Below are 23,830 nucleotides of genomic sequence, written 5' to 3'. Positions count from 1 at the left end.
TGCTTCGGCATGACTATCGTGGCAAGCCCTATCACCACCACCACCACTACCGTGGTAGATTTTCACAAGGCGTAGCGGAGATAACGCAATAAGCTGGGAGACTGAGTGAGTGAGTGCCAAGAGGAAGTGGCATCTAGCCCGTAGCACGTAGTGGGGGACTCTTCGTGAGTACCACCACGAATTAATGTGCTGAAACTGCGGCACGCGCGACGAAAACAGGCAACGTTGTTGTTGTTGTTGGCGGCGGCGGCGGCGGCGGTACCGCTGCCGAACACGTGCAGTGTGTGTTTTTCTTTTGTTTTTGTTTTTTTACCTTGCTCTTACCTAACTCATTGAATCTGCGGCATCAGAATGGTTGAAAGTGCTTATGTTATAAAAGCCACACGTATGAGCATGCGGAATGCAATAATATACATTTTTTTCCCTCCCTCTTTCGTCTCTGTACGTCGTACAATTTGTTTGTAACGTGTCAACGTATATGTTTGCAATAGCGTAAAACTTACTCAGTGCTCATGTAACTCGGCTTTTATAAGGGTAAGGTTCGTAAAAGTTCCACTAACAAGCACTCATGGATAAAGCCGAGATATCCTTACAATGCAATGCGAAACATAAGCCAAACACACACACACACAAGGCGAAAGCCATGAGTGATATCCAGGCTCCGCAGGTGCGTAAGGCTTCCAATGTAAATTTTATGAATGCAATTAATGACTTGAGTGCTGTCGGAACTACACCTGAGTACCTTAGAAGCTGGAACCCCATACCCCAGGTGGACGCAAATACAACTTCCTGACTTTCGCTACACTTAATTCCGCATCCATCAAATATTAATGTAGATTTCATATTAACCCTTCTTTCTATATTATCCGAAATATTCTTGAGCAGTCGTCAACATCGTGTCACTGTATAAGGTAGTATATCAGAGAACTTTTGCAAACACAGCACTCAATATTTATGTATTTCTAAAAAAATCGTGCGCAGCGAGCAAGTAACATGGTATAGGCATATCACAAATGACCCATAAGAATTACCACTAAACCATAGAAAGAAAAGAAAGAATTAAAGTCGAATAACATTCATCTATCCCAGGGTTCGTAGTCACTATGCGGACGTGAGAAATCTATGTACATGGGTTGTCCTGGTTTACAGCCGAAAGCCGCTGCAAAGCCATTGACCTGTGGCACCAAGATATTGCACAATACATCTTCCATAATACCTGCTTCAGCTGGGCCGCAGTTCAAAAAACAGGCAACGAGGAAAAAAAGACGCTTCGCATCAAAACCACCAACAATTTCCGTCGAGTTCACAAGGTTGTGACGTATTACTTCTCTGTAGACAGCATTGATACCCATAGCGCGAAACAGAAAAACAATCAGCTCGATTGGCGCAATTTCAAACGCTGTATTTGTCACAAGGTCAAAGATGGCCTCTGAGTAGTTGAGAACTCTCTGATACACGACTTCAGAAAATGCCTTAATACGTTGTTCATCAACCACGTGAAACTCGTCGTCGGCGAAGTGCACAAAATACATGAGTTGGAACATGTTGCTGGCTATGTATGCGCCCAAGGTGGCCATCTTCGCCTCAAGTGGAACGGATGTCGTTATGATGGGTGGACGAAGGAACAGCATAGGCACTTGTATCTCACGAGCCACGAGCAATCGGTAGACTGGAATACTGCCGACAAGCGGCAGATGCAGGAGGTCTCGAACAGGACGCCGTATAGTGTCTTTGAAAACGCGTGCGTTCGCCTTCGCAACTGTGAGATACATGTGGAAGAAGTTGCCCTTTAAGAGTGGGATGTACTTGTAAATTTTATCCAGTGCTGCCCATGTGGACGTCATGTTGAACTCGCCCACCGAAATGGTATCTAATTCACGGCCAAATGCTTCAGCCGCCGTGGCGCTGTCACGACGTACCACGTGATCAACAGCGTGCCGTGCATGACGATAGATGTCGAATATTTCGCTCTTGTCAGGGACGGACATCAGGACGTATTGAGAGACGAGCAAAGGCATCAGATCGATGATGCCTTCAAAGCAGCGCTGGGTGATATATGTATAGGTGCCGTCTGCTTCATTCAGGTCCTTCATTAGGTGGTAGGTAAGGTACGTAGATGTAAAAGGTGACAAGTACCAGACTAAATAGGTGCCGATATAAAGCTTCAGTTTTGCAAGTGTCTCGGTATCATGAAGGTAGTAGTGATTGAACTTATAGAATAGCATGCTCTGAAGGCAGATGATATTATCTTCAGGCCACAGTTGAGAGTTGTCGGGTAAGTGGCGGTTGACGGCTAAGCGGAGCTCAGAGTCTTCTAGGTTCATGTATCGTGGTTGGTATACGCCGAGATGGCTCTTCATAGCATCACTCATTACGTCGTGCGCTGCTAGAACATCCTTGATCATGCGTCCATATGACCGACCCCTACCTCCGATTCTCTCAGCACACCGCCGGATGTATGTCTCAGCGACGTTCGATTTCTTCAGCTTTTTCACATGTTCTAGCCACTGAAGGATGCTGTAGTCCATTGTCAGGTACAGAATATTCTGCTTTGGAAACCTGGGATGGCGACCGACCGTGAACACCCAGAAGAGTGGCACTCCGTAGTCCAAAGATGAGCCCACAAAGATATCCAGGATATCGAGTCTTGTCGCTGGCGTCTTTTCGGGCCAAGAAAGTTTAAGCCAGCGCAGAAAGTCCTTTAAGGTGTCTTCCTGTGCAGCGTGCATAGTGCAGGCGCTTAACAACACCGATGCTTTTTCCTTGGAGTTCTGGCGGTCGTCATGAGGATTACCTCCGGCAAGAACAATCTCCTTGAAAAGAGCGTGAAGATGATATGCTTCGTACTTATCCTTTGGGGTGCCGAAGCGTCGACCTGCGTACTTTTCCCACCTTCCACACACGTGATCGTAGAAGTTGTGGCAAGGATCCGCTGCTAGGTTGATGGAATGGTTCAGGTCGCGTTCCAGGGAGAGACACTCAACTCCTTGGCATCTGAGAATGGTGTTCGAGATGGCGAGTGGAACAAGTGCGGCGAAGAGAGTTACTTCGGCGGTGAACATTGCAATAAATATTGCGTAGAAGAAGCAGGAGCGGGTTTTGCGATTTGCGAGTGGGTGTTGCGGTGACCGGACGGAGGATGCGTCGCCTTCGGCCATGGTTCATTCCAACTGTGATGGCTGAGCGGGTAAAGCACAACGTCATGCACACGGGGCTCGGGCTCGTTTCGTCTTCTTCTTCTTCTTCTTTCTCCGCAGTGGCGCATAGCACGGGGCAATTGGCCACGGATCGTGACATGAGGGCCCAGTTAATGACGGTTACGTGAAGCGATGAGAGGATGAGATGAATGAAATGACTGAATAAAAGATGAGCGGGGGAATGGAATGACGACCTGACAATCTACCAAAAGACAGAATGGAAGATGCCGACAGTGGAACATCGTGGGCACGGAGCGGGACGGCTAGGAACATGGCGCGTTGGGATGAATAGCGCGAACAGTGGAGAAAAAAGTGTTCAATAGTTTCGTCTTGCTGGCAGTAGGGGCAAAGAGGAGAGACAGAGCGGCGAATTCTATGGAGGTAGTAGTTTAGCTGGATGACGCTCGGGCTCGCTTGCGTGCCTACCGTGCCTACGTAAAGTTCTTCTTCTTCTCAAACGTAGCCAACGCTACGCCAGCGTCAGGGTGTGTTTTTCTTTTGGTGTTTTTTACCCGCGACATATTTTTTACAGCGGCAGCTGTGAACGGGAAGGTTTCAGAGATCGCCGTATCTGTGGGTCAAAAACCCCTCGCCTCTCCGCACCAGAGCGGAGGAAAACAGAGTGACAACTGCGCGCGCAGGTGTGGAAAGGGAAAGCGGCGCGAGAGAGCGGCAGCTGCGTGCGGGGCAGTTAGTTAGTTAGTTAGCAAATTAGTAAAATAAAGGGGGCCTTGGGGCTTTCAGCAACCCACCATGGGTCTACCTGCTCCATTGCAAAAGCTGTATAGCTATTACGCACTCCGAATCAAAACCCTGAATCACAGAGGTTTCCCTCACATGCTCACGGCCACTCAATCAATAGAGCGGGAAGACAAAAGGGCACGCTACAGATCTACAAAATACGGTGTCAGCAGTTCACACTAAAAGGGAGTTCGCACTTAGTGTTCACAATACATTTGCGAGACCAGACTCACTCAGGAAGGCTACCAGCAGACGGATTGCCTTCCGTTGATTGTGCGGAGTATCCCAAGAACCCGATAAATCAGTCGGCTCCACTGGGCGGTCCATGATGCGTAAAATGCCGGCAAGGAGTGACTGTCTCTCTGATCTGAAGTGGCATCACTTCAGCAAGACGTGACCGCCGTCATCCACCACATCACACTCAGTATGTGGTGGATCCTCACACTGATGGCTCAGTAACACAAGCCGAGTTGATCATTTATGTAAACTGCAAGCAGCTTTTGGTTACACTAATTACTTTTATTACTCCCCAATACAAACATCCATTCGTGAGTGGAATGCCCTCCCTGCGAATGTTGTAGCTTCAGCATCTCATGAACATTTTGTGAAGAAGTGCGGAATGTTGTATTTGTTATGATTTGTTTCTTAACTGTTTGCGTGCTATTTGTCTCATGTTCGTTTGTGTTACTATTTGTTCCCTGTTTTTTCTGTTAACCCCCCTCATGTAATGTCTCTTGGCATTTGAGGTATGTAAATAATAGTTCGAGCGCCGCTTTCTACATTCCGGATGAAGACCTGTGGCATGGTTTCAAACACCCCCATACAGTGTCCTCGACAGAAGCCGAACTGTTCGGTATCCTGGCAGCACTGGAGCATATTATCGATTCCGGGCATGGAACGTGGATCATTCTTACCGACAGCAAGGCATTATTAGATATGTTGTCGTCATCTCGCACCAGCGTAATAAGCGATTTGCACACCATGACGCGTCAAAAATTCAACCCACTCTTAGCCACTGGTTACAACATCACGTTTCAATGGGTCCCTGGCCACGTAGGCGTGTATTGAAATACCCGAGCAGACGCAGTAGCGAGACGCGCTGGGCCGGATGACATTTCGGCCGTGGCACCTCTGCCGCTTACAGCCTCCACATGTCGTCTACGCATTCGCCGTCGGTGTGCCACATGTGCTCGGCAGTTCCGTGCCGAAACTACGACTTACGACTCATTCCTACGGTCTTTCGACCCATTGATTGAGTTCGTCATCACTTGCCACCGCAGTCGTAAAGAAGAATCCCTTCACCGCCTACGACTCAATGTTGCCCGTACACCCTCACTTCTCTTCAAGATGGGTCGGCTAAATTCACCAAACTGTAATGTCTGTGGAGTGGAAGCTAACATCCCACGCCAGCTCCTGTATTGCCAGCAGCACCTTCAACATAGGGACACCCTCCGTTGCCGTCTGCTCCAGGTCGGCTGTAAGGACTTTTCGTTGGCTGCTCTTCTTGGCCCCGTCTTGCACCCCAACCAGTGGGCTGTCACTGACGCTCTCCTCGGTTTTCTCAGAGTCTCAGGACTCGTGAACAGCATGTAACGTTGTGCCAGTGTTTTCCTTCTTTCTTTCTTTCTTTCTTTCTTTCCTTTTCCTTTCTTTTTCCCTCTTTTTCTTTTTTCTTTCCTTCATTTTTTTTTCGATTCCCCCGTTTTTCTTTTCTCTTTCTTTCCTTTTTTTCGATTCCCCCATTTTTATTTTTTATTTCCTTCCTTTTTTTCGATTCCCCCTTTATTCTTTCTCCTTACTTTTCTTTTTGACTCCCCTTTTTTGCTTTTCTTTCTCCTTCCTTTTCTTCTTCGTTTCGCCATCCCCTTTCCCCTTTTTTTCGGGATTGCAAGCCGGCTATTTGCCTGGCTAACCTTTCCTTTCTTTTTTTTCTTAATAAACACATATGCCGGCCCCAGGAAATGAAGGCGGCCGAACTTTTCTAGGCACCACAGCAGCAGCCTCTTTTATGTCACTGACACAAACATTTGTTTTCTTATCGGGCGGGACTAACGGGCGATGAAGTGGGCATCATTCCACCGTGTCCTTGTATACCGTCATCGCGCATCCAAATATATAACCACCAAGCCGCCAACTCTTTCCCTGTCAAGTGTTTCGACGAACGATCCCTCACCCTGAATTAAGGCTGCGTCGTACCTTTGAATGGGTTTTGATCATCGCACATGTTTTGATACGCCATCATCGGGGCGGATTTTCTACGCTACTTGCACCTTCTGGTCGACGTGAAGCGACTTAGGCTGCTTGACAACACCACCGGCCTGTCCCAGGAACAGGAGCAAAGCGCAAGTCGACTAGCCCTGCCTTCACGCGACCGGCAGCTACACCACACTTTCGTGGTATTCTGAAGGACTTCCGCAACGTCGTGAGATTGCTACCCGCGGACACTCCCCATCGACATACGAGAACGGACGACATCCTCACTAAAGGCTTTTCTGTACACGAGATACCACATCAACTACCATCCGACGCTTTGCCATTGCCCGTCCTGAGTTTGATCACCTCCTGGCGCTTAGGTACCTACGACCATCCAGCAGTCCTTAGGTCTCTGCGTTACATATGGTCCCACAAAAAGATCCAGGGAATTGGCGCCCCTGTGACGATTACCGTGCGCCATTTCTAACCGGTATCCTATTGCGCATATCCATGACTTTGTCATAAATCTCTATGACGCTGCGGTATTTTCCAAGATTGATTCCTGTGGAGACCGCGGACATAGCAAACAATACCATAAAACGCCCTTCAGCATCCTCACGGAAATGCACTGGGTACCATTCGAACCAGCAGTTGTACATTACACTTCGCGCCATCGGATCCAAAACCGCGGACAAGGTGGTGGCAGGTCGAAGATTTGGCGTATATGCAAACATACTGTTTTGCCAGGCGCCTTGTTTTGTACCGTACCACGGTGTTAGAGCTGGAATTGTAGAAGACGCGATCTGCGAGGTTGGCTGCGCAGATGCTTTTAACTTATCTATAACTTTGCATTGATTATGGGCTCGTGCCGATAAATCCAGGTCAATCAAGTTCACGTACACATACGCCTGACAATATCTTGCAACAAAGCAGGGAGCTGTATTGCGATAAACTATTTACATGATACTTTGTATCTGAATCCCTGAAATGTCTATCCGAGAATACACGGGGTTTGCTCTAACGTGTCCTGAAATTTTATTTAAGGCGAGCGTTAAAAGAGAAACGAGCGCTACGTTTCAACTACTTGACGAAGAAACAGGTGCTACTAATGAAGCAGTACCTTACTCAAGTAGCAGAAAAGTATCACTTGCTTTTCTTTTATCGCTCGCTTTAAAAATAATTTCTGGACTCGTTAGAGCAGACACCCTGTATACGGCGGGAATAGAAGGCAAGGGATGGCGATCGGCAATTTCCATACCTTGTGTGCCTAAGTTCCTGATAAACGAGTGCCCTGTAGGAGCCTGGACTGCGTCTGTACGTTTCTCTTAGTCAGCTGGACTCTCGCCCCTTCTCTTTATTAAAATTGCTTGGTCCTTGGCATAATCCAGCCCATCAACGCTCTGCGCTCAAAGCTTTTTTCACACAACGGGACTTCGATGATGCGACGTTCCAGCATGCGGAATGCAGCAATGTGAAATGTTTTTCTCCCCCTTATTGCTCAGATTTCATCTCTGTACTCCACCAACAGAACGGCTTCCATAAAAGTAGAGTTTCGTAAATGTTCCACAGACAGCAGTCATTGATAAAACCGCGATATTTTTTGAATGCAATGTAATGGAAACACAAGCCAAAAGCACACACTAGGCGAAAGCCATCACTGATATCCAGCGCCGCAGGTGCTAAGGCTTTCACTGTTAAGTTTTTTTTTATGCAATGCATAGACTTGAGGGCAGTCGGTGCATGCTACATCTGAGTACTTTAGAAGTTGGAACACGATACCCCAGAAGGACACATGGAAAGAATGTCGATTTCATGTTAATCCCTCTTTCTACATTACCCAGAAGCTCCTTGAGCAGTCGTCAACATCGTGTCCGTGTATAAGGCAATCTATCAGATAACTTTTGCAAACACAGCACTCAATATTTATGTATTTCTAAAAATCGTGCGCAGTGATCAAGTAACGTGGTATAAGCATATCACAAAAGGCCCATACGAATTCCCACTAAACCATAGAAAGAAAAGAAAGTCTAATCATATTCATCCATCCCAGGGCTCGTCGTCACTGTGCGGATGTGAGAAATCGATGTACATGGGTTGTCCTGGTTTACAGCCGAAAGCCGCAGCAAAGCCGTTGACCTGTGGCACCAACATATTGCACAATGCATCTTCCATAACACCTGCTTGAGCTGGGCCGCAGTTCAAAAAACAGGCAACCAGGAAAAAGAGGCGCTTCACATCAAAACCACCAACAATTTCCGTCGAGTTCACAAGGTTGTGACGTATTACATCTCTGTAAGCAGCATTGATACCCATAGCGCGAAACAGAAAAACCAACTGCTCGATTTGCTCAATCGCAAGCGCTGTGTTTCCCAGAAGGTCAGCGATGGACTCCGAGTAGTTGAAAAATCTCTCATACACAACTTTAGAAAAGTCCTTAATACGTTGTTTATCAATCGGGTGAAAGTCCTCGTCGGCGAAGTGCACAAAATACATGAGTTGGAACATGTTGCGGGCTATGTATGCGCCCAAGGTGGCCATCTTCGCCTCAAGTGGAACGGATGTCGTTATGATGGGTGGACGAAGGAACAGCATAGGCACTTGTATCTCACGAGCCACGAGCAATCGGTAGACTGGAATACTGCCAACAAGCGGCAGATGCAGGAGGTCTCGAACAGGACGCCGTATAGTGTCTTTGAAAACGCGTGCGTTCGCCTTCGCAACTGTGAGATACATGTGGAAGAAGTTGCCCCTTAAGAGTGGGATGTACTTGTAAATTTTATCCAGTGCTGCCCATGTGGACGTCATGTTGAACTCGCCCACCGAAATGGTATCTAATTCACGGCCAAATGCTTCAGCCGCCGTGGCGCTGTCACGACGTACCACGTGATCAACAGCGTGCCGTGCATGACGATAGATGTCGAATATTTCGCTCTTGTTAGGGATGGACATCAGGACGTATTGAGAGACGAGCAAAGGCATCAGATCGATGATGCCTTCAAAGCAGCGCTGGGTGATATATGTATTGGTGTCGCCCGCTTCATTCAGGTCCTTCATTAGATTGTGGGTAAGGTACGTAGATGTAAAAGGTGACAAGTACCAGACTAAATAGGTGCCGATATAAAGCTTTAGTCTTGCAAGTGTCTCGATATCATTAAGGTAGAAGCGATTGAAGTTATGGAACAGCCTGCGCTGAAGGCAGATGATATTGTCTTCTGGCCACAGTTGAGAGTTGTCGGGTAAGTGGCGGTTAACAGCTAAGCGGAGCTCAGAGTCTTCTAGGTCCATGTATCGTGGTTCGTATACGCCGAAACGACTCTTCATGGCATCACTCATTACCTCGTGGGCTGCTAAAACATCCTTAATCATGCGTCCGTATGACCGACCCTTACCTCCGATCCTCTCTGCACACCGTCGGATGTATGTCTCAGCGGCGTTCGATTTCTTCAGCTTATTCATATGTTCTAGCCACTGAAGGATGCTGTAGTCCATCGTCATGTACAGTATATTCTGCTTTGGAAACCTGGGATGGCGACCAACCGTGAACATCCAGAACAGTGGCACTCCGTAGTCCAAAGACGAGGCCACAAAGATATCCAGGATATCGAGTCTTGTCGCAGGCGTCTTTTCCGGCCAAGAAAGTTTAAGCGACCTCAGAAAGTCCTTCAAGGAGTCTTCCTGCCCAGCGTGCATAGTGCAAGCGGTTAACAACACCGATGCTTTTTCCTTGGAGTTCTGGCGATCTTCGTGAGCATTACCTCCGGCAAGAACAATCTCCTTCAAAAGAGCGTGAAGATGATATGCTTCGTACTTTTCCCTCGGGGTGCTGAAGCGTCGACCTGCGTACTTTCCCCACCTTCCACACACGTGATCGTAGAAGTTGTGGCAAGGATCCGCTGCTAGGTTGATGGAATGGTTCATGTCGCGTTCCAGGGAGAGACACTCAACTCCTTGGCATCTGAGAATGCTGTTCGAGATGGCGAGTGGGACAAGTACGGCGAAGAGAGTTGCTTCGGCAGTGAACATTGCCACAAATATTGCGTAGAAGAAGCAAGAGTAAGAGCGGCTTCTGCGAGATTTTAACGGTGACCGGAGGGAAGATCCGTCGCCTTCGGCCATGGTTCGTTCCAACTGTGATGGCTGAGCGGGTAACGCGTAACGTCATGTGCAACGGGGCTCGTGCTTCTTCTTCTTCTTCTACCAATGAGAGAATGGCCGTGAGCCACTAAGTGCTCGTGCTCGCTTGCGTGCCTACGTAAAGTTCTTCTTCTTCTCAAAAGTGGCGGATAGCCAACGCCACCCATATAAGGAAAGATACCTCCTCTTCTTTCTTCGCCATATGGACGTGTAAGGTAACATGACTACAATAAGTACTACATGAGTTACGATGGGATGAGGTGATGTAAGGTAATAGAATGGCAAAGGGGAGTGCAATGCCGGATTCCGTGACTGGATCTCGTGGCCGGACCTGATCATGGCTGCGTCGTCTGCTAGCATATGGCATCCGCCCGAAAGCGTTTTACGATGACCGATTATGTTTATTTTCTCCGTGAGGTGCTCGCAGATAATACCTACCCTTGTGAAAAAATCGATTGGCAACCTATGGCCTGTCTGTTTCAAGTCTATAGGCATCTTTTGGAGTACCCTTTATCCTTTCTTTGATCTGTCAATGGGAAATTGGGGGGGGGGGGGGTCAGAGCTACAAAGAACCATGCATTTCGCTGCAGATCAACCTTTACTCTACCGAGAAGTGCTGGGAAATGGCGTACAGCATACAATTTAAGTCCAGTGCAAAAAGCTATCGCCAATTTTTAAAGAAAAAGTGTGGCGCGTCCCTTGGTTCGGCGGTCGGCCGAAATTTAAAGAGTGATATTAAACAGTTGGTTAAAGGTAGCTAAGCTAAAATTTACGTCGCCTTCACACTGCGACGCTGAATGAAAGGAAGCAGCCGAGGCAACAATGCAAAGTGTAGCCGTCGTGTAACACATCTATTTTTTTTACATATCGAGTCACAAAAATGTACAAGGATGTCGTGAACCTTTTGGAGGTGAGGCTGTAGGAGCTGCATGGACTCACCACTGCTTGGTTTTTCAATTTGTTATATCCACTCTATGAATTCGGCAAGATTCCGAGCGATGCAGGGAGCTGGTGGGCGGCAGTCGAGTGGAAAGGTATAGACGTTTTTACCGTCTGCCGAACCGGTTAGCGCATTATATTATTTCGATTCAGTTCCGGTTCGTTCAAGGAGAGAGAAAAAATGTTTACGGTTCGGTTCGGGTTCGGTTCGGCAAAAAATAACGGTTTCTTTTTTTTCTTTTTTTTTGCGGTTTTCGGTTATTGTTTAGTTCCTATTTGGACCCCTAGTTGAACTACCACCGAACGCAGCAGGGCCATTCCAGCCAAAACCAGCCAGAGGTGTAGCTCGACCCGCTTAGATTTTGCTGAAAAAAATTGCGTGCATTCCTTTAGGGGTGTGTATGTAGGATATAAACGTTATTTCTCAAGATTTTGTTTTCTTGAGCATTTAGGGGCGCCTCGAACTTGACCCAAACATGAAAAAGTGTTGTCCGTTCCACGCGTCCTTCTGACACATACAGACGATATTTCTGCGCTTTCTTTGCCTGGTGTTAGAGGAGAAGGGTCGATTTACCTTACCGAAGTCCATATGGAACGAGAACGAATCTGGTGACGTGGTGAGAGTTTAAGAACGGATCTCGTGTTCGGCCAAGTTTGCGATTAATCTTTAGCAAGTTAGCATTCTCACAGGATCCCGAGATTATTTATGCTCATAAACTACTGCATGGACTACTACTTAAACTACTTAAAACTACTTAAAAACCCGAGACTAGGAGACAAAAAAACGACAAACACAGACAAGAGACCTTGAGACCTTGTCTGTGTTTGTCGTTTGTTTGTCCCCTAGTCTCGGGTTTTTAAGTTATGGATCTATACCACCAGCTCGCTTGCTACCTCTCTATCGTCTCCTCTCGGTACTGTATGGAGATTAGCTTCACTTAAAAATATGACGCTCGCTTTTCTTTTATCGCTCGCTTTAAAAATAATTTCTGGACACGTTAGAGCAGAGACCCTATATACGGCGGGAATAGAAGGCAAGGGATGGCGATCGGCAATTTCCATACCTTGTGTGCCTAAGTTCCTGATAAACGAGTGCCCTATAGGAGGCTGGACTCCGTCTTTACGTTTCTTTTAGTCAGCTAGAGTCTCGCCCCTTCTCTATATTAAAATTGCTTTGTCCTTGGCATAATCCAGCCCATCAACGTTCTGCGCTCAAAGCTTTTTTGACGTTTTTGGACACAACGGGACTTCGATGATGCGACGTACCAGCATGCGGAATGCAACAATGTGAACTTTTTTTCTCCCCCTTATTGCTCAGATTTCATCTCCGTACTCCACGAACAGAACGGCTTTCATAAGAGTAGAGTTTCGTAAATGTTCCACAGACAGCACTCATTGATAAAACCGCGATATTCTTTGAATGCAATGTAATGGAAACACAAGCCGAAAGCACATACTAGGCGAAAGCCATTACTCATATCCAGCGCCGCAGGTGCTAAGGCTTTCACTGTAAGAGTTTTTTTATGCAATCCATTGACTTCAGGGCAGTCTGTGCATGCTACATCTGAGTACTTTAAAAGTTGGGACACCATACCCCAGATGGACACATAGAAAGAATGTCGATTTCTTGTTAATCCCTCTTTCCACATTATCCAGAAGCTCATTGAGCAGTCGTCAACATCATGTCCGTGTACAAGGCAATCTATCAGATAACTTTTGCAAACACAGCACTCAATATTTATGTATTTCTAAAAATCGTGCGCAGTGATCAAGTAACGTGGTATAAGCATATCACAAAAAGCCCATACGAATTCCCACTAAACCATAGAAAGAAAAGAAAGTCTAATCATATTCATCCATCCCAGGGTTCATCGTCACTGTGCGGATGTGAGAAATCGATGTACATGGGTTGTCCTGGTTTACAGCCGAAAGCCGCAGCAAAGCCGTTGACCTGTGGCACCAACATATTGCACAATGCATCTTCCCTTACACCTGCTTGAGCTGGGCCGCAGTTCAAAAAACAGGCAACCAGGAAAAAGAGGCGCTTCAGATCAAAACCACCAACAATTTCCGTCGAGTTCACAAGGTTGTGACGTATTACTTCTCTGTAGACAGCATTGATACCCATAGCGCGAAACAGAAAAACCAACTGCTCGATTTGCTCAATCGCAAGCGCTGTGTTTCCCAGAAGGTCAGCGATGGACTCCGAGTAGTTGAAAAATCTCTCATACACAACTTTAGAAAAGTCCTTAATACGTTGTTTATCAATCGGGTGAAAGTCCTCGTCGGCGAAGTGCACAAAATACATCAGTTGGAACATGTTGCCGGCTATGTATGCGCCCAAGGTGGCCATCTTCGCCTGAAGTGGAGCCGACTTCGTTATGATGGGTGGACTAAGGAACAGCATAGGCACTTGTATCTCACGAGCCACGAGCAATCGGTAAACAGGAATACTGCTGACAAGCGGCAGATGCAGGACGTCGCGAACAGGACGCCGTATAGTCTCTTTGAAAACGCGTGCGTTCGACTTCGCAATTGTGCGATACATGTGGAAGAAGTTGCCCTTCAAGAATGGGATGTACTTGTAAATTTTATCCAGTGCTACCCATGTGGACGTCATGTTGAACTCGCCCACCGAAATGGTATCTAATTCACGGCCAAATGCTTCAGCCGCCGTGGCGCTGTCACGACGTACCACGTGATCAACTGCGTGCCGTGTATGACGATAGATGTCGAATATTTCGCTCTTGTTAGGGATGGACATCAGGACGTATTGAGAGACGAGCAAAGGCATCAGATCGGTTATGCTTTCAAAGCAGCGCTGGGTGATATATGTATTGGTGTTGTCTGCTTCATTCAGGTCCTTCATTAGATGGTGAGTAAGGTACGTAGATGTAAAAGGTGACAAGTACCATACCAAATAGGTGCCGATATATAGCTTCAGTCTTGCAAGTTTCTCGGTATCGTGAAGGGCGAAACGATTGAAGTTATAGAACAGCCTGCGCTGAAGGCAGATGATATTGTCTTCTGGCCACAGTTGAGAGTTGTCGGGTAAGTGGCGGTTAACGGCTAAGCGGAGCTCAGAGTCTTCTAGGTTCATGTATTGTGGTTCGTATACGCCGAAACGACTCTTCATGGCATCACTGAGTCTCTCGTGGGCTGCTAGAACGTCTTTAATCATGCGTCCGTACGACCGACCCTTACCTCCAATTCTCTCAGCACACCGCCGGATGTATGTCTCAGCGGCGTTCGATTTCTTCAGTTTATTCATATGTTTTAGCCACTGAAGGATGCTGTAGTCCATTGTCAGGTACAGAATATTCTGCCTTGGAAACCTGGGATGGCGACCAACCGTGAACATCCAGAAGAGTGGCACTCCGTAGTCCAAAGATGAGCCCACAAAGATATCCAGGATTTCCAGTCTTGTCGCAGGCGTCTTTTCGGGCCAAGAAAGTTTAAGCGAGCGCAGAAAGTCCTTTAAGGAATCTTCCAGCGCAGCGTGCCTAGTGCAGGCGGTTAACAACACCGATGCTTTTTCCTTGGAGTTCTGGCGTTGTTCATGAGCATTACCTCCGGTAAGAACAATCTCCTTCAAAAGAGCGTGACGATGATATGCTTCGTACTTATCCTTTGGGGTGCCGAAGCGTCGACCTGCGTACTTTTCCCACCTTCCACACACGTGATCGTAGAAGTTGTGGCAAGGATCCGCTGATAGGTTGATGGAATGGTTCATGTCGCGTTCCAGGGAGAGACACTCAACTCCTTGGCATCTGAGAATGCTGTTCGAGATGGCGAGTGGAACAAGTACAGCGAAGAGAGTTGCTTCGGCGGTGAACATTGCCACAAATAGTGCGTGGAAGAAGCAGGAGTGGGTTTTGCGATTTGCGAGTGGGTTTTGCGGTGACCGGAGGGAGGATGCGTCGCCTTCGGCCATGGTTAATTCCAACTGTGATGGCTGAGCGGGTAACGCACAACGTCTGCACACGGGCCTCGTGCTCGCTTGCGTGCCTACCGTGCCTACGTAAAGTTCTTCTTCTTCACAAAAGTAGCCAACGCTACGCCAACGTCAGGTTGTGTTTTTCTTTTGGTGTTTTTTTTTTTTTTTTTGCCCGCGACATATTTTTCGCAGCGGTAGCTGTGAACGGGAAGGTTTCAGAGATCGCCACGCTCAATCAATAGAGCGGCAAAACAAAAGAACACACTGCAGATCTAAACATACGGTGCCAGCAGTTCACACTAAAAGGGAGTTCGCACTTAGTGTTCACCATACAGTTGTGAGACCAGACTCACCCAGGAAGGCTACCAGCAGACGGATTGTCTTCCGTTGATTGTGCGGAGTATCGCAAGGACCCAATAAATGAGCCAGCTCCACTGGGCGGTCAATCATGCGTAAAATGCCGGCAAAGAGTGAGTGTCTTTCTGATCTTAAGTGGCGGCACTCCAGCAAGACGTGGCCGCCGTCATCCATCACATCACACTCGTGGCACAAGGGAGGATCAACGAGACCCATCCTGTGCAGTAGAGAACGGCAGAACAGGACGCCAGCTCGAAGGCGGTGAACAAGAGTCTCAGCAGGCTGTGGTACGCCGCGAGGAATGAGAAATCTTAGGTTGGGGTCCATCTGTCGTGGGGCATTCAGGTTACGGCTACTGTCTGCAAACCACAGCCGACGCGAAGCGTCGTACGTGACGGTGTGTAGTAGTCGGCGGGCGTCGTGCGCTGTAAATGGAATAGCACGATATCGGCGCATACTATGTGCCTCTGTAGCAAGACAGACTTTTCATTGCCAGGATACCGGAGTGGCTGAGTACCCACTGGAACCTAACCACGTGACCGTCCTGGACAAGAGCGTCGTGAACAAGAAGGGCGCAATACACCATCGAAGCGCACGATGAGTGTGGGTCGCTGCTGCTTAGCGCAGATAGAAAGCGACTTTGCAGTCGCACTATACGACCCAACGATTGCGATTTGCTGTTTTAATATGTCGAAGAGCTTGGGTAATGACGTGGATCTCCGCGGCAGCAAACGATGACTAGTGGGAGAGGTGATAACGCCTTTCACCGCCTCTCTCGGGTACCACAAATGCGGATGAAAAAGTATCCGATGTACATGACTCATCCGTGTAGACATGACACTGGCCGCTGTGGAGCTCTGTCATCATCCCCAGGACTCGTTGTTTGATGACATCTGCATTACCGATTTGTTTACTTGGACATTCAGGCACAGTCAGGGATACAGCTGGGTCACATAATATCCATGGCGCAACCATTGGGGGGTGCGGGCGGTTTAAAATTTCTGGGTAGCTGGTCGACGTGTCCAGCGATGAGCGAGTGAAACTTAGAGAGGCATCTGTCACCAAGCTTCCGGAATAGGGGATGTTTTTCATGACAAGACAGCAGGCGCAGGTAATGGCGCAGTGTCTCTTGCACCCTCAGGGCTTGTATAGGTGGTTCATTTCCTTCCACCAATGTGCAACAGTCTGCAGCTGCTCGAGGTAGGCCCAGTACTGTACTCAGGCTTCTAGCGAGTGTTCTTCACAGCTCGGGTTCCGATGCGGCCGAGAGCCCATGGAGGACGGGAAGAGAATAGAGTACCGTCTCACTCACCAGAGATCTGTGAAGCCTCTTGAGAGACTTACAGGAACTACCCATCTCATGCCACCCAAAGGGAGCAGAATGGTGCGATAAGCGTCAGCTTTTGTGGTAATGCTTTTTTTTTCTACGGTGACCAAGTCAAACCAGCGTCCAGAGATACGCCCAGAAGACGATGTTGCTTGAATGCGTTCAGGATAGAGTCTCCCAGGCGTAATGGGAATCTGGTCATGCGCTTGCGTGTGAAAGGTAGAACTACGGTCTTCTCTAGCGAGACATCCATGCCTCTTTCTGACAAGTATCGCACTACAGTGTCCAGCACTTTCTGCAGGCGCTGCTGTATTTGAGGCCGCACTTTGCACGACGTCCAAATGCAAACGTCGTCCGCATACAGAGAAATGTGAACTCTCCGAGGAAGAAGCTTGGGGAGGTCATATAGCACCATGTTAAAGAGCACCTTTCTCAGCACGCTGCCCTGCGGAACACCCGTGGTCATGGTGTGCTTTTGGCACGTCCCATCTTTTGTGCGCATGAAGGTGCTCCTGCCGGACAGAAAGTCGCATAACCAGGCTATCATTCGTCCCACGACGCCTCTCCATCGCAATGCAGAAATAACGTGCGGGTGGCTTACGGTGCCAAATGCCCTCTTGATGTCAAGAAACACACCAGCTGTTATATGGCGGAGTGTAGGCTCGTGGTCGATGTAGGTGGTAAGGTCTATAAGGCAGTCCATCGTATAGCGGGAGCGCCGGAATCCTGCCATGGATTCTGGCAGATTGCAGTGTGACTCGAGCCACCACGTCAGACGATGAAGAATCATGCGTTCCATGACTTTGCATATGCAACTGGTTAGGCTGACTGGTCTGAAGGATGTCAGATCATCCGGAGATTTCTCTGGTTTCAGCAGCGGAATGACAATCGCCTCCATCCAGGATTCGGGAATCTTCCCAGAGCACCATGAATTATTGAAGGGAGACAACAAGTAACGGATATCTTCCTGGCTCAGGCTCCTTAGCATAGTGTACGAAATGGGGTCGGGTCCCGCCGAAGTGCGATTTTGTGAGCGTCGAAGGGCGGGTCATGTACCATGGTGAATTCCCGATCGAGCACGGAAATAGTACATTGTATAGCGTCTTCATGAGCTCGTTGTAGTTCAGCAAGGATGGTTTCAGGATGCGGCTGAAGAGACGCTTCAGAAGGCTGCAGTATGTACCAGGAGAACTGGTCAGCCACCTCGATTTGCGATGCACCGCGGTTCATGGCCAGTATCTTGAATGGAGCTCTATGTGCTGGCTCGGATTGGAGCCCTCGGACGACTTTCTATATACGACTGGTAGGTGTGAACGGTGTGAGCGTTTCGCACAAGTTCCGCCATCGCCTGCGATCGAATCGGATCAGGGGTTTTCTTGCGACTGCTTGTGTTATACGAGCATCTAGTATATCCTCAGGTAGGCCTGAGCGTCGCGCCTTTCTCTCGGCTCATCTTCGGAGCGCGCGAAGTCGTTGAAACTCTGGATCCACTATACGATGGCCCTGCGGAACGGCAAGCCATCGTTGTGGATCGGTCATAGCAGCTGCGGATGGACTGAGCAACGCTCTCAGCGTTGGACGCTGATGTAGGTATATCCTTAATTAGCGATCGATACTCCTTCCAGTTCGTAAGAGAAACACACGCCCTCGGCCTCTGAGCGATAGTTCCCCAGTAAACCATATATATTCCAGGTACATCCTGGCGATATCGCAAATTGGATGTTAGGGTATCCATGGGAGCTTCACAGGGGGTGTACCCTGTTACCCGCTCTTAATAATAAAACTTTTGAAATCCACGCTAAGAAATCCACCCTTCAAAATCCATCCCTTTGAAATTCACGCTGTCAAAATAAATCACATTTGGTCTATGCAGTCCAGTGTTACGCATGGTTTCACGTGAGAAAAACAGTGTTTAAGAGGATCACACTCCAGAATAACGGGTCTTTATGCAATTCTGTGTCGTATTCAGCATGTATCTCTCAATTATTCATTAATTTAATTAATTATAGGCGTAAATAACTACGCGTATATGAATACTAGGAAAACAACGCTTCAGCGGTTCGGCCGTTCGGCTACCATTGGGAACGAGGCTATCTGAGAAAATGAAGTAACGACGGAGTCGTATGGTTCGTACTGTGTTGCGGATGTGCTGCATAAAAAAAGGATAATCGCTGCAAGCTCTAATAAAGCATATGTTTCTTCTGCCGATTTCGTCAGGTATTTTTCAGACGTGTAACGACTTGGTGTGCTAACACGCGTGCAACTCGTGAAGGAATTCATGGGTGAAGTGACACTGATGCAGTCGTTGCTGTTTTGGACCGGAAATGCATGGGGTAGTGAAAAATGTCCAGGATGAGCAACATATAAAACGTACCGCAACACTGCTGTGTCAACCATTTTTCACGAAGTTATCATCATGTGAACGTCTCTTGCTTTCCTCGGCCTCACCCTACGAATAACCGTTAATGTTATGTTTCACAAGTGCCGCGAAAAGTGATTCAGCAAGGTAAAACTGTGCCTTGAACACCGTCGTAAAAGGGAGGTGTTTAATTAGATCACAGTGAAAGATAGCAAAGGACTGTTACTGGTCATGTAGAAAGCAGATCTCGTTGATCAATGGATTGTACAAATTGTCTTCCTGTCAATGAACAACTGACATTTTCCTCCCGTCTATACTGAGAAATGTTGACCGAGAGCTTGGCTTCTGGATGCCACAAAACACTTCTCGCCGAAATGGTGCACTGTGACGCATGGACTGTGACTCAATGGGGTATTTACAGCTCAGTGGCATTACCACCTGAGGCATGTTGACTGCCTCTGATGCTCTCACTGCAGTGCTCTAGAAGACCGCGAGCATATTCTTCGTCATTGCCCACACTACCGAGCTTTCCAAACTGCCATTTTCAGATCTCTCAATAATCTGGAGTCCTGCCCCTCTCTCTAAAATTGCTTGGCCTATGGCTAAATCAAGCCCACGAATGCCTGCCCTCAAAGCTCTCTTGACAATTTTGGACTCCATAGGACATTATTTCCTTCCTCACACCAGCAGCAGCTATGGGGTAGAGTGTTGCCCGTGGCGATGAAGCTCCCTGCCCATCTCAAAATAAAGGTAACGTTGAAACGATTAACTCCATTTCTTATAACTTTCTTGAATAGCATCTCCAACTTGTGCGAGGTGGTTTAAACCACTCTTATAACTACGTGTTCTATGTAACCTAGGAATGCTGGTATGTGGGTGAAGTGGCTAGTTTGCCACAGTACTAGAAATAGGAACACAAATGGGTGATAAATCTGCTACAGAATCTGGGCTAAGAGGATAAGCACTTCGAATAATCACAATTTTTAGTACCATGCAGAGGAAGATAGAGTAGAGTAATTTCAAATGTTGTTTCAATTGTACTACTTTTCTGAGTTAGTTGTAATTATGCTGCAGCTACATAGGCAGCAGTTAAAATGCTATTCACAATTGCCAAAACTTCATGCTAGCACTCAATTCTTTTTAAAAACTTTGGTTGGTGATGTGATGAATGTTTCGGTGACTTCCGTAGGCCCGGTTTCACCAACTCAGGTTAACTGAACCAAGATCACGGGTTGCCAATTCTTGAGCTTAACACACACTTCTTTTTTCCATCGGTGATGTGGTGAATGTTTCAGCAATAATAACTCCTTTAGTGAAGCGGAGAGTTTAATGACCATTTATCTTAGTTCAGATGCTGAAAACGTTGGTGAAACTGGGTCATAATGTAGCCTTTGTATTCTCGTGCTGTGCAATGGTTTTTCGAGGGATTCAAACTACAAAAAAGGGTTAATAATAAAAAAATTCCTTGGCATAACTATTTATACCTACTTACATACATGTCCCGGACAGCTCGTAAGAAACTCAACAGAATATAAATGTCATCATGACGTTGGTAGACATACTGAAACCGAAACAAATCGGAAGGGGAGGGCTGGATTCCACGAATGGGCACTTGTTCGCTGCCTCCGCTTGAAAGAAAAGTAGTACGGAAAGTCGCGTGCCCTTTCAGAGACCACTGTAATCCCCTCAAGACCGTGCCTTTTAGGCGCGACCTTGTCCGTCCCTAGATTTGAGCGTAGCCAAACTGCACCAAATTGGTGGCGCTGTTGAACAGTATGACGTCATTTGTTTACAAACCGGAAGATGTCTATTGATGCCACAGGATATAAAGTCTAGATACTTCTGTGCAGTTCTGTAAATTTTCTTATGCTCTCTGTGTTTCCTGTGCTACTTCTGCAGCTGTCCTGGGGGAGATTCAACCCACAATTTGGGAAACAGTACTTATTTCACGCCCATTCACCATACCCAAACCACAATATGACAATATGTGTTGCCTGTTTGTTGAGCCTCTTACAAACTTATTTATACATACTGCATCCATGATCACGGCTATGGCAGGAACAAGCAGTCTGCAAAGATTTGTTCAAGGTATGTTCCCTGTTTCCACCACCAATAGCATTCTGTTTGGCAATCGTAGAAGGCAAAAAGCTGTACCTAAAAACGTTGATATTTGAACAGCGGGCACAATATTCAGATGATGTGCACAGCCTAGTGAAGAAGATCCTGGGAGGACACTTAAAGTATGAATCCTCTAAGCTGATCCTCAGCATACTGTTTAGTGATAAACCTAACAGCCTTCAACTGAACCATTTCCAAACCGTTTCCAAGGCACTTTGTACAAGGGTTTTGTATGCCAGCAGCGTAGTGTCTGCGAAAGGTAGCTTTCGTGTACACTTCAAGAAGACAATTTTTTTAAGAGCCTTAGAAGACACATAACTAATGTGTGATTTCCACTAAAGATCGGAAGAGAGGTGCACACCTAAATACCAGAAACCCTAAACTCAATTAATAGTAGGACCAAAATTTCGAGGGAATATATTGAGGTTTGTCTTGTTCACAAAAGAAATCATTGCACACTCTGCAAAGTTCATCTGTAGTTTCCATGGCCTACATCAATCATAAACATCGCAAACTACTCATTGAGCATAGTCGGTCCGCGGTACGGAAAGTGAAACGCATCATTGCCCATTGTGAACATGGTCATGCAACAGTGCTTGCGGTTTTGCATTTCTCACTAGTTTCTTTTATCACTTTGTTATGAGATGGCTAATGCTTTGCCAATTCAACACGAACATAATTATACTTTAGAACAACTTGTTTACAACGCATATGTACTCGTATGGACTTCCTTTAATCGCTCCAGGGGTCTTTCTCTCCCGTAACATATCTCAGCCGCTGCAGCATGTCATATAGGTAACACAATTTTGGCACAGTATTTACTTGATATATCCAACACGCAGAGGTATCGAATCTTTGTGCCAAAATGGTGTGCCACGTGTCCGTGTAAAGACGAGTCGCTTAGATGGAATAGGTATAGCTCCTTGATGTTGAATGCATTGACACCGTGGATTTTACACCGTGGATTTTTTCGTGATTTATTTTGGGGAGTTTATTCTCGAAGTTTATTTTGCGAAGTGTAAACCAGAGTGATCCCCTTCACAGAAAAGCCCGTTTACGTAGAAAGTACATCCATGCGACAGCCAGATTCCTACTGTTTTCACATCCCAGAACCGTCGCATAGACATCTATTTTGGATATTTGGATGTTCCGGGGATATTTTAAAATTTATGCTATTGTTGCGTTGAATCAATTTGAAATTGATAGTTATTGATTGCTGTAGCAAGTAAGGGCTGCACACAGTAATTAAACAAAAAGGCATCTACTTTTGGCAGCACACCCAGCTTGTGGAAGGGTGCACAGCGACCTTTCGGCCCTAATCCAAGATAAATGCAGACCGCAGGTTAATCAATGTGCTCCCGCCTTTCACCATATCAGACGCAGGCTCCCTTTTGGCTCCTCCACCGCGTACGCGGATTTCAAGAGACACCAGAGCGAGCATATACTGAAATACAAATTGTTGGAGTACGTTCGTCAAGTGTAGCGTGGCGTATCACATTTGCAACGGTGACAACGTCTTTACAGTTAATTTGCGAGTCTGCAAACCACGTCAGCTTATACCTGCGAACGTTCCTGACACCCCATCCTAGCAGCTATCGTGTTTTTAACTCAAGCTACCGCCTATAATGTGATTACTTGGTAAATAACGTAGTAAACCCCAAAATTTTCCCCGTTTGCTTACGTCATGCCACTAACGGTCACGTGTCGTAGATGTCTCCGACAAATAACGCGCAATTGCTCCCTTCTTTTTACATCTACCAGATGTCCCAGGTATGTAGAAGTCGGCCCAGGACGCACATTCCCCCAGGGCGTCAGTCGTGACGTTGCCCACCTACGTGAGGCCGACAACGGCAAGCCCTGTCACCACCCACCACCACCACCACCACCACCACCACCAGGTATATACAAAGTAAGACACTTTTCGAAGTCACGTTGTGGACGTACAGATAACGTCGCATAGACGTGGCGGATATATGCGACGTGTGCGACCTTTGTGGGCCGTACCTAGGATATTTCTGGTTTACTGAGCCGTAGTCCAGAGTGTGATATCCAGTATGGGAAGGTAGTCGCTACCTCTCGTCTCCACGTCCACAGGCCATGTAAGATAATTCAGAATGTCTGGAGAGCAAATCGTTAGATCCAGGCATGAGCTGGAGGAATTACGAATGAAAGTTGGTGACCCGTCGTTGAGTATGTACAGCTCTAGGGATCGGTCCTGGCCAACGTATGCTCATGTCGTAAAAACCGGTATACAAACGCGAAATGAACCTTGATCCACAAAAAAGACCGGAACCTCGGCGTCAGCTCAACCTTCCACAAGAACTGCAACGTCATCGCGTCCTATACCTAGCCCAAGGAACACTGCTAACCTGAACCAGTCCCGTAGGCCTTACTCAGAGACTTCAGCTCCTGTAGCACTCCCGCAAAGCTGTGACTCGCAGGGAAACTTCCTGCGCCTCTTGTGCAACATGTTCTTCATTGCTCTCCGTGCTATCATCGCTGCGTCTCCGGCTTCTCGGAGACTTCCT

General features: G+C 47.2%; 3 protein-coding genes across 4 annotated transcripts in view; 1 reads left to right on the top strand and 2 right to left on the bottom strand.

The window, feature by feature from the left end:
- The window catches only part of LOC135374808 (uncharacterized), a 390,710-nt gene that overhangs the window by 51,436 nt on the left and 315,444 nt on the right, over positions 1–23,830 (top strand). The window lies entirely within an intron of this gene.
- LOC135374825 (uncharacterized) lies at positions 942–3,218 on the bottom strand. Its single transcript, XM_064607757.1, has one exon. The coding sequence runs from the start codon at positions 3,156–3,158 to the stop codon at positions 1,077–1,079; it is 2,082 nt and encodes a 693-aa protein (XP_064463827.1). The 5' UTR covers positions 3,159–3,218; the 3' UTR covers positions 942–1,076.
- Positions 13,057–15,138, bottom strand: LOC135374797 (endothelin-converting enzyme 1-like). Its single transcript, XM_064607727.1, has one exon. It carries the CDS (start codon positions 15,136–15,138, stop codon positions 13,057–13,059), a length of 2,082 nt encoding a protein of 693 aa, XP_064463797.1.

Source organism: Ornithodoros turicata, unplaced genomic scaffold, assembly GCF_037126465.1.
Source record: "Ornithodoros turicata isolate Travis unplaced genomic scaffold, ASM3712646v1 ctg00000746.1, whole genome shotgun sequence".
Taxonomy (NCBI): domain Eukaryota; kingdom Metazoa; phylum Arthropoda; class Arachnida; order Ixodida; family Argasidae; genus Ornithodoros; species Ornithodoros turicata.
This window is presented reverse-complemented; position numbering and strand designations above follow the sequence as displayed.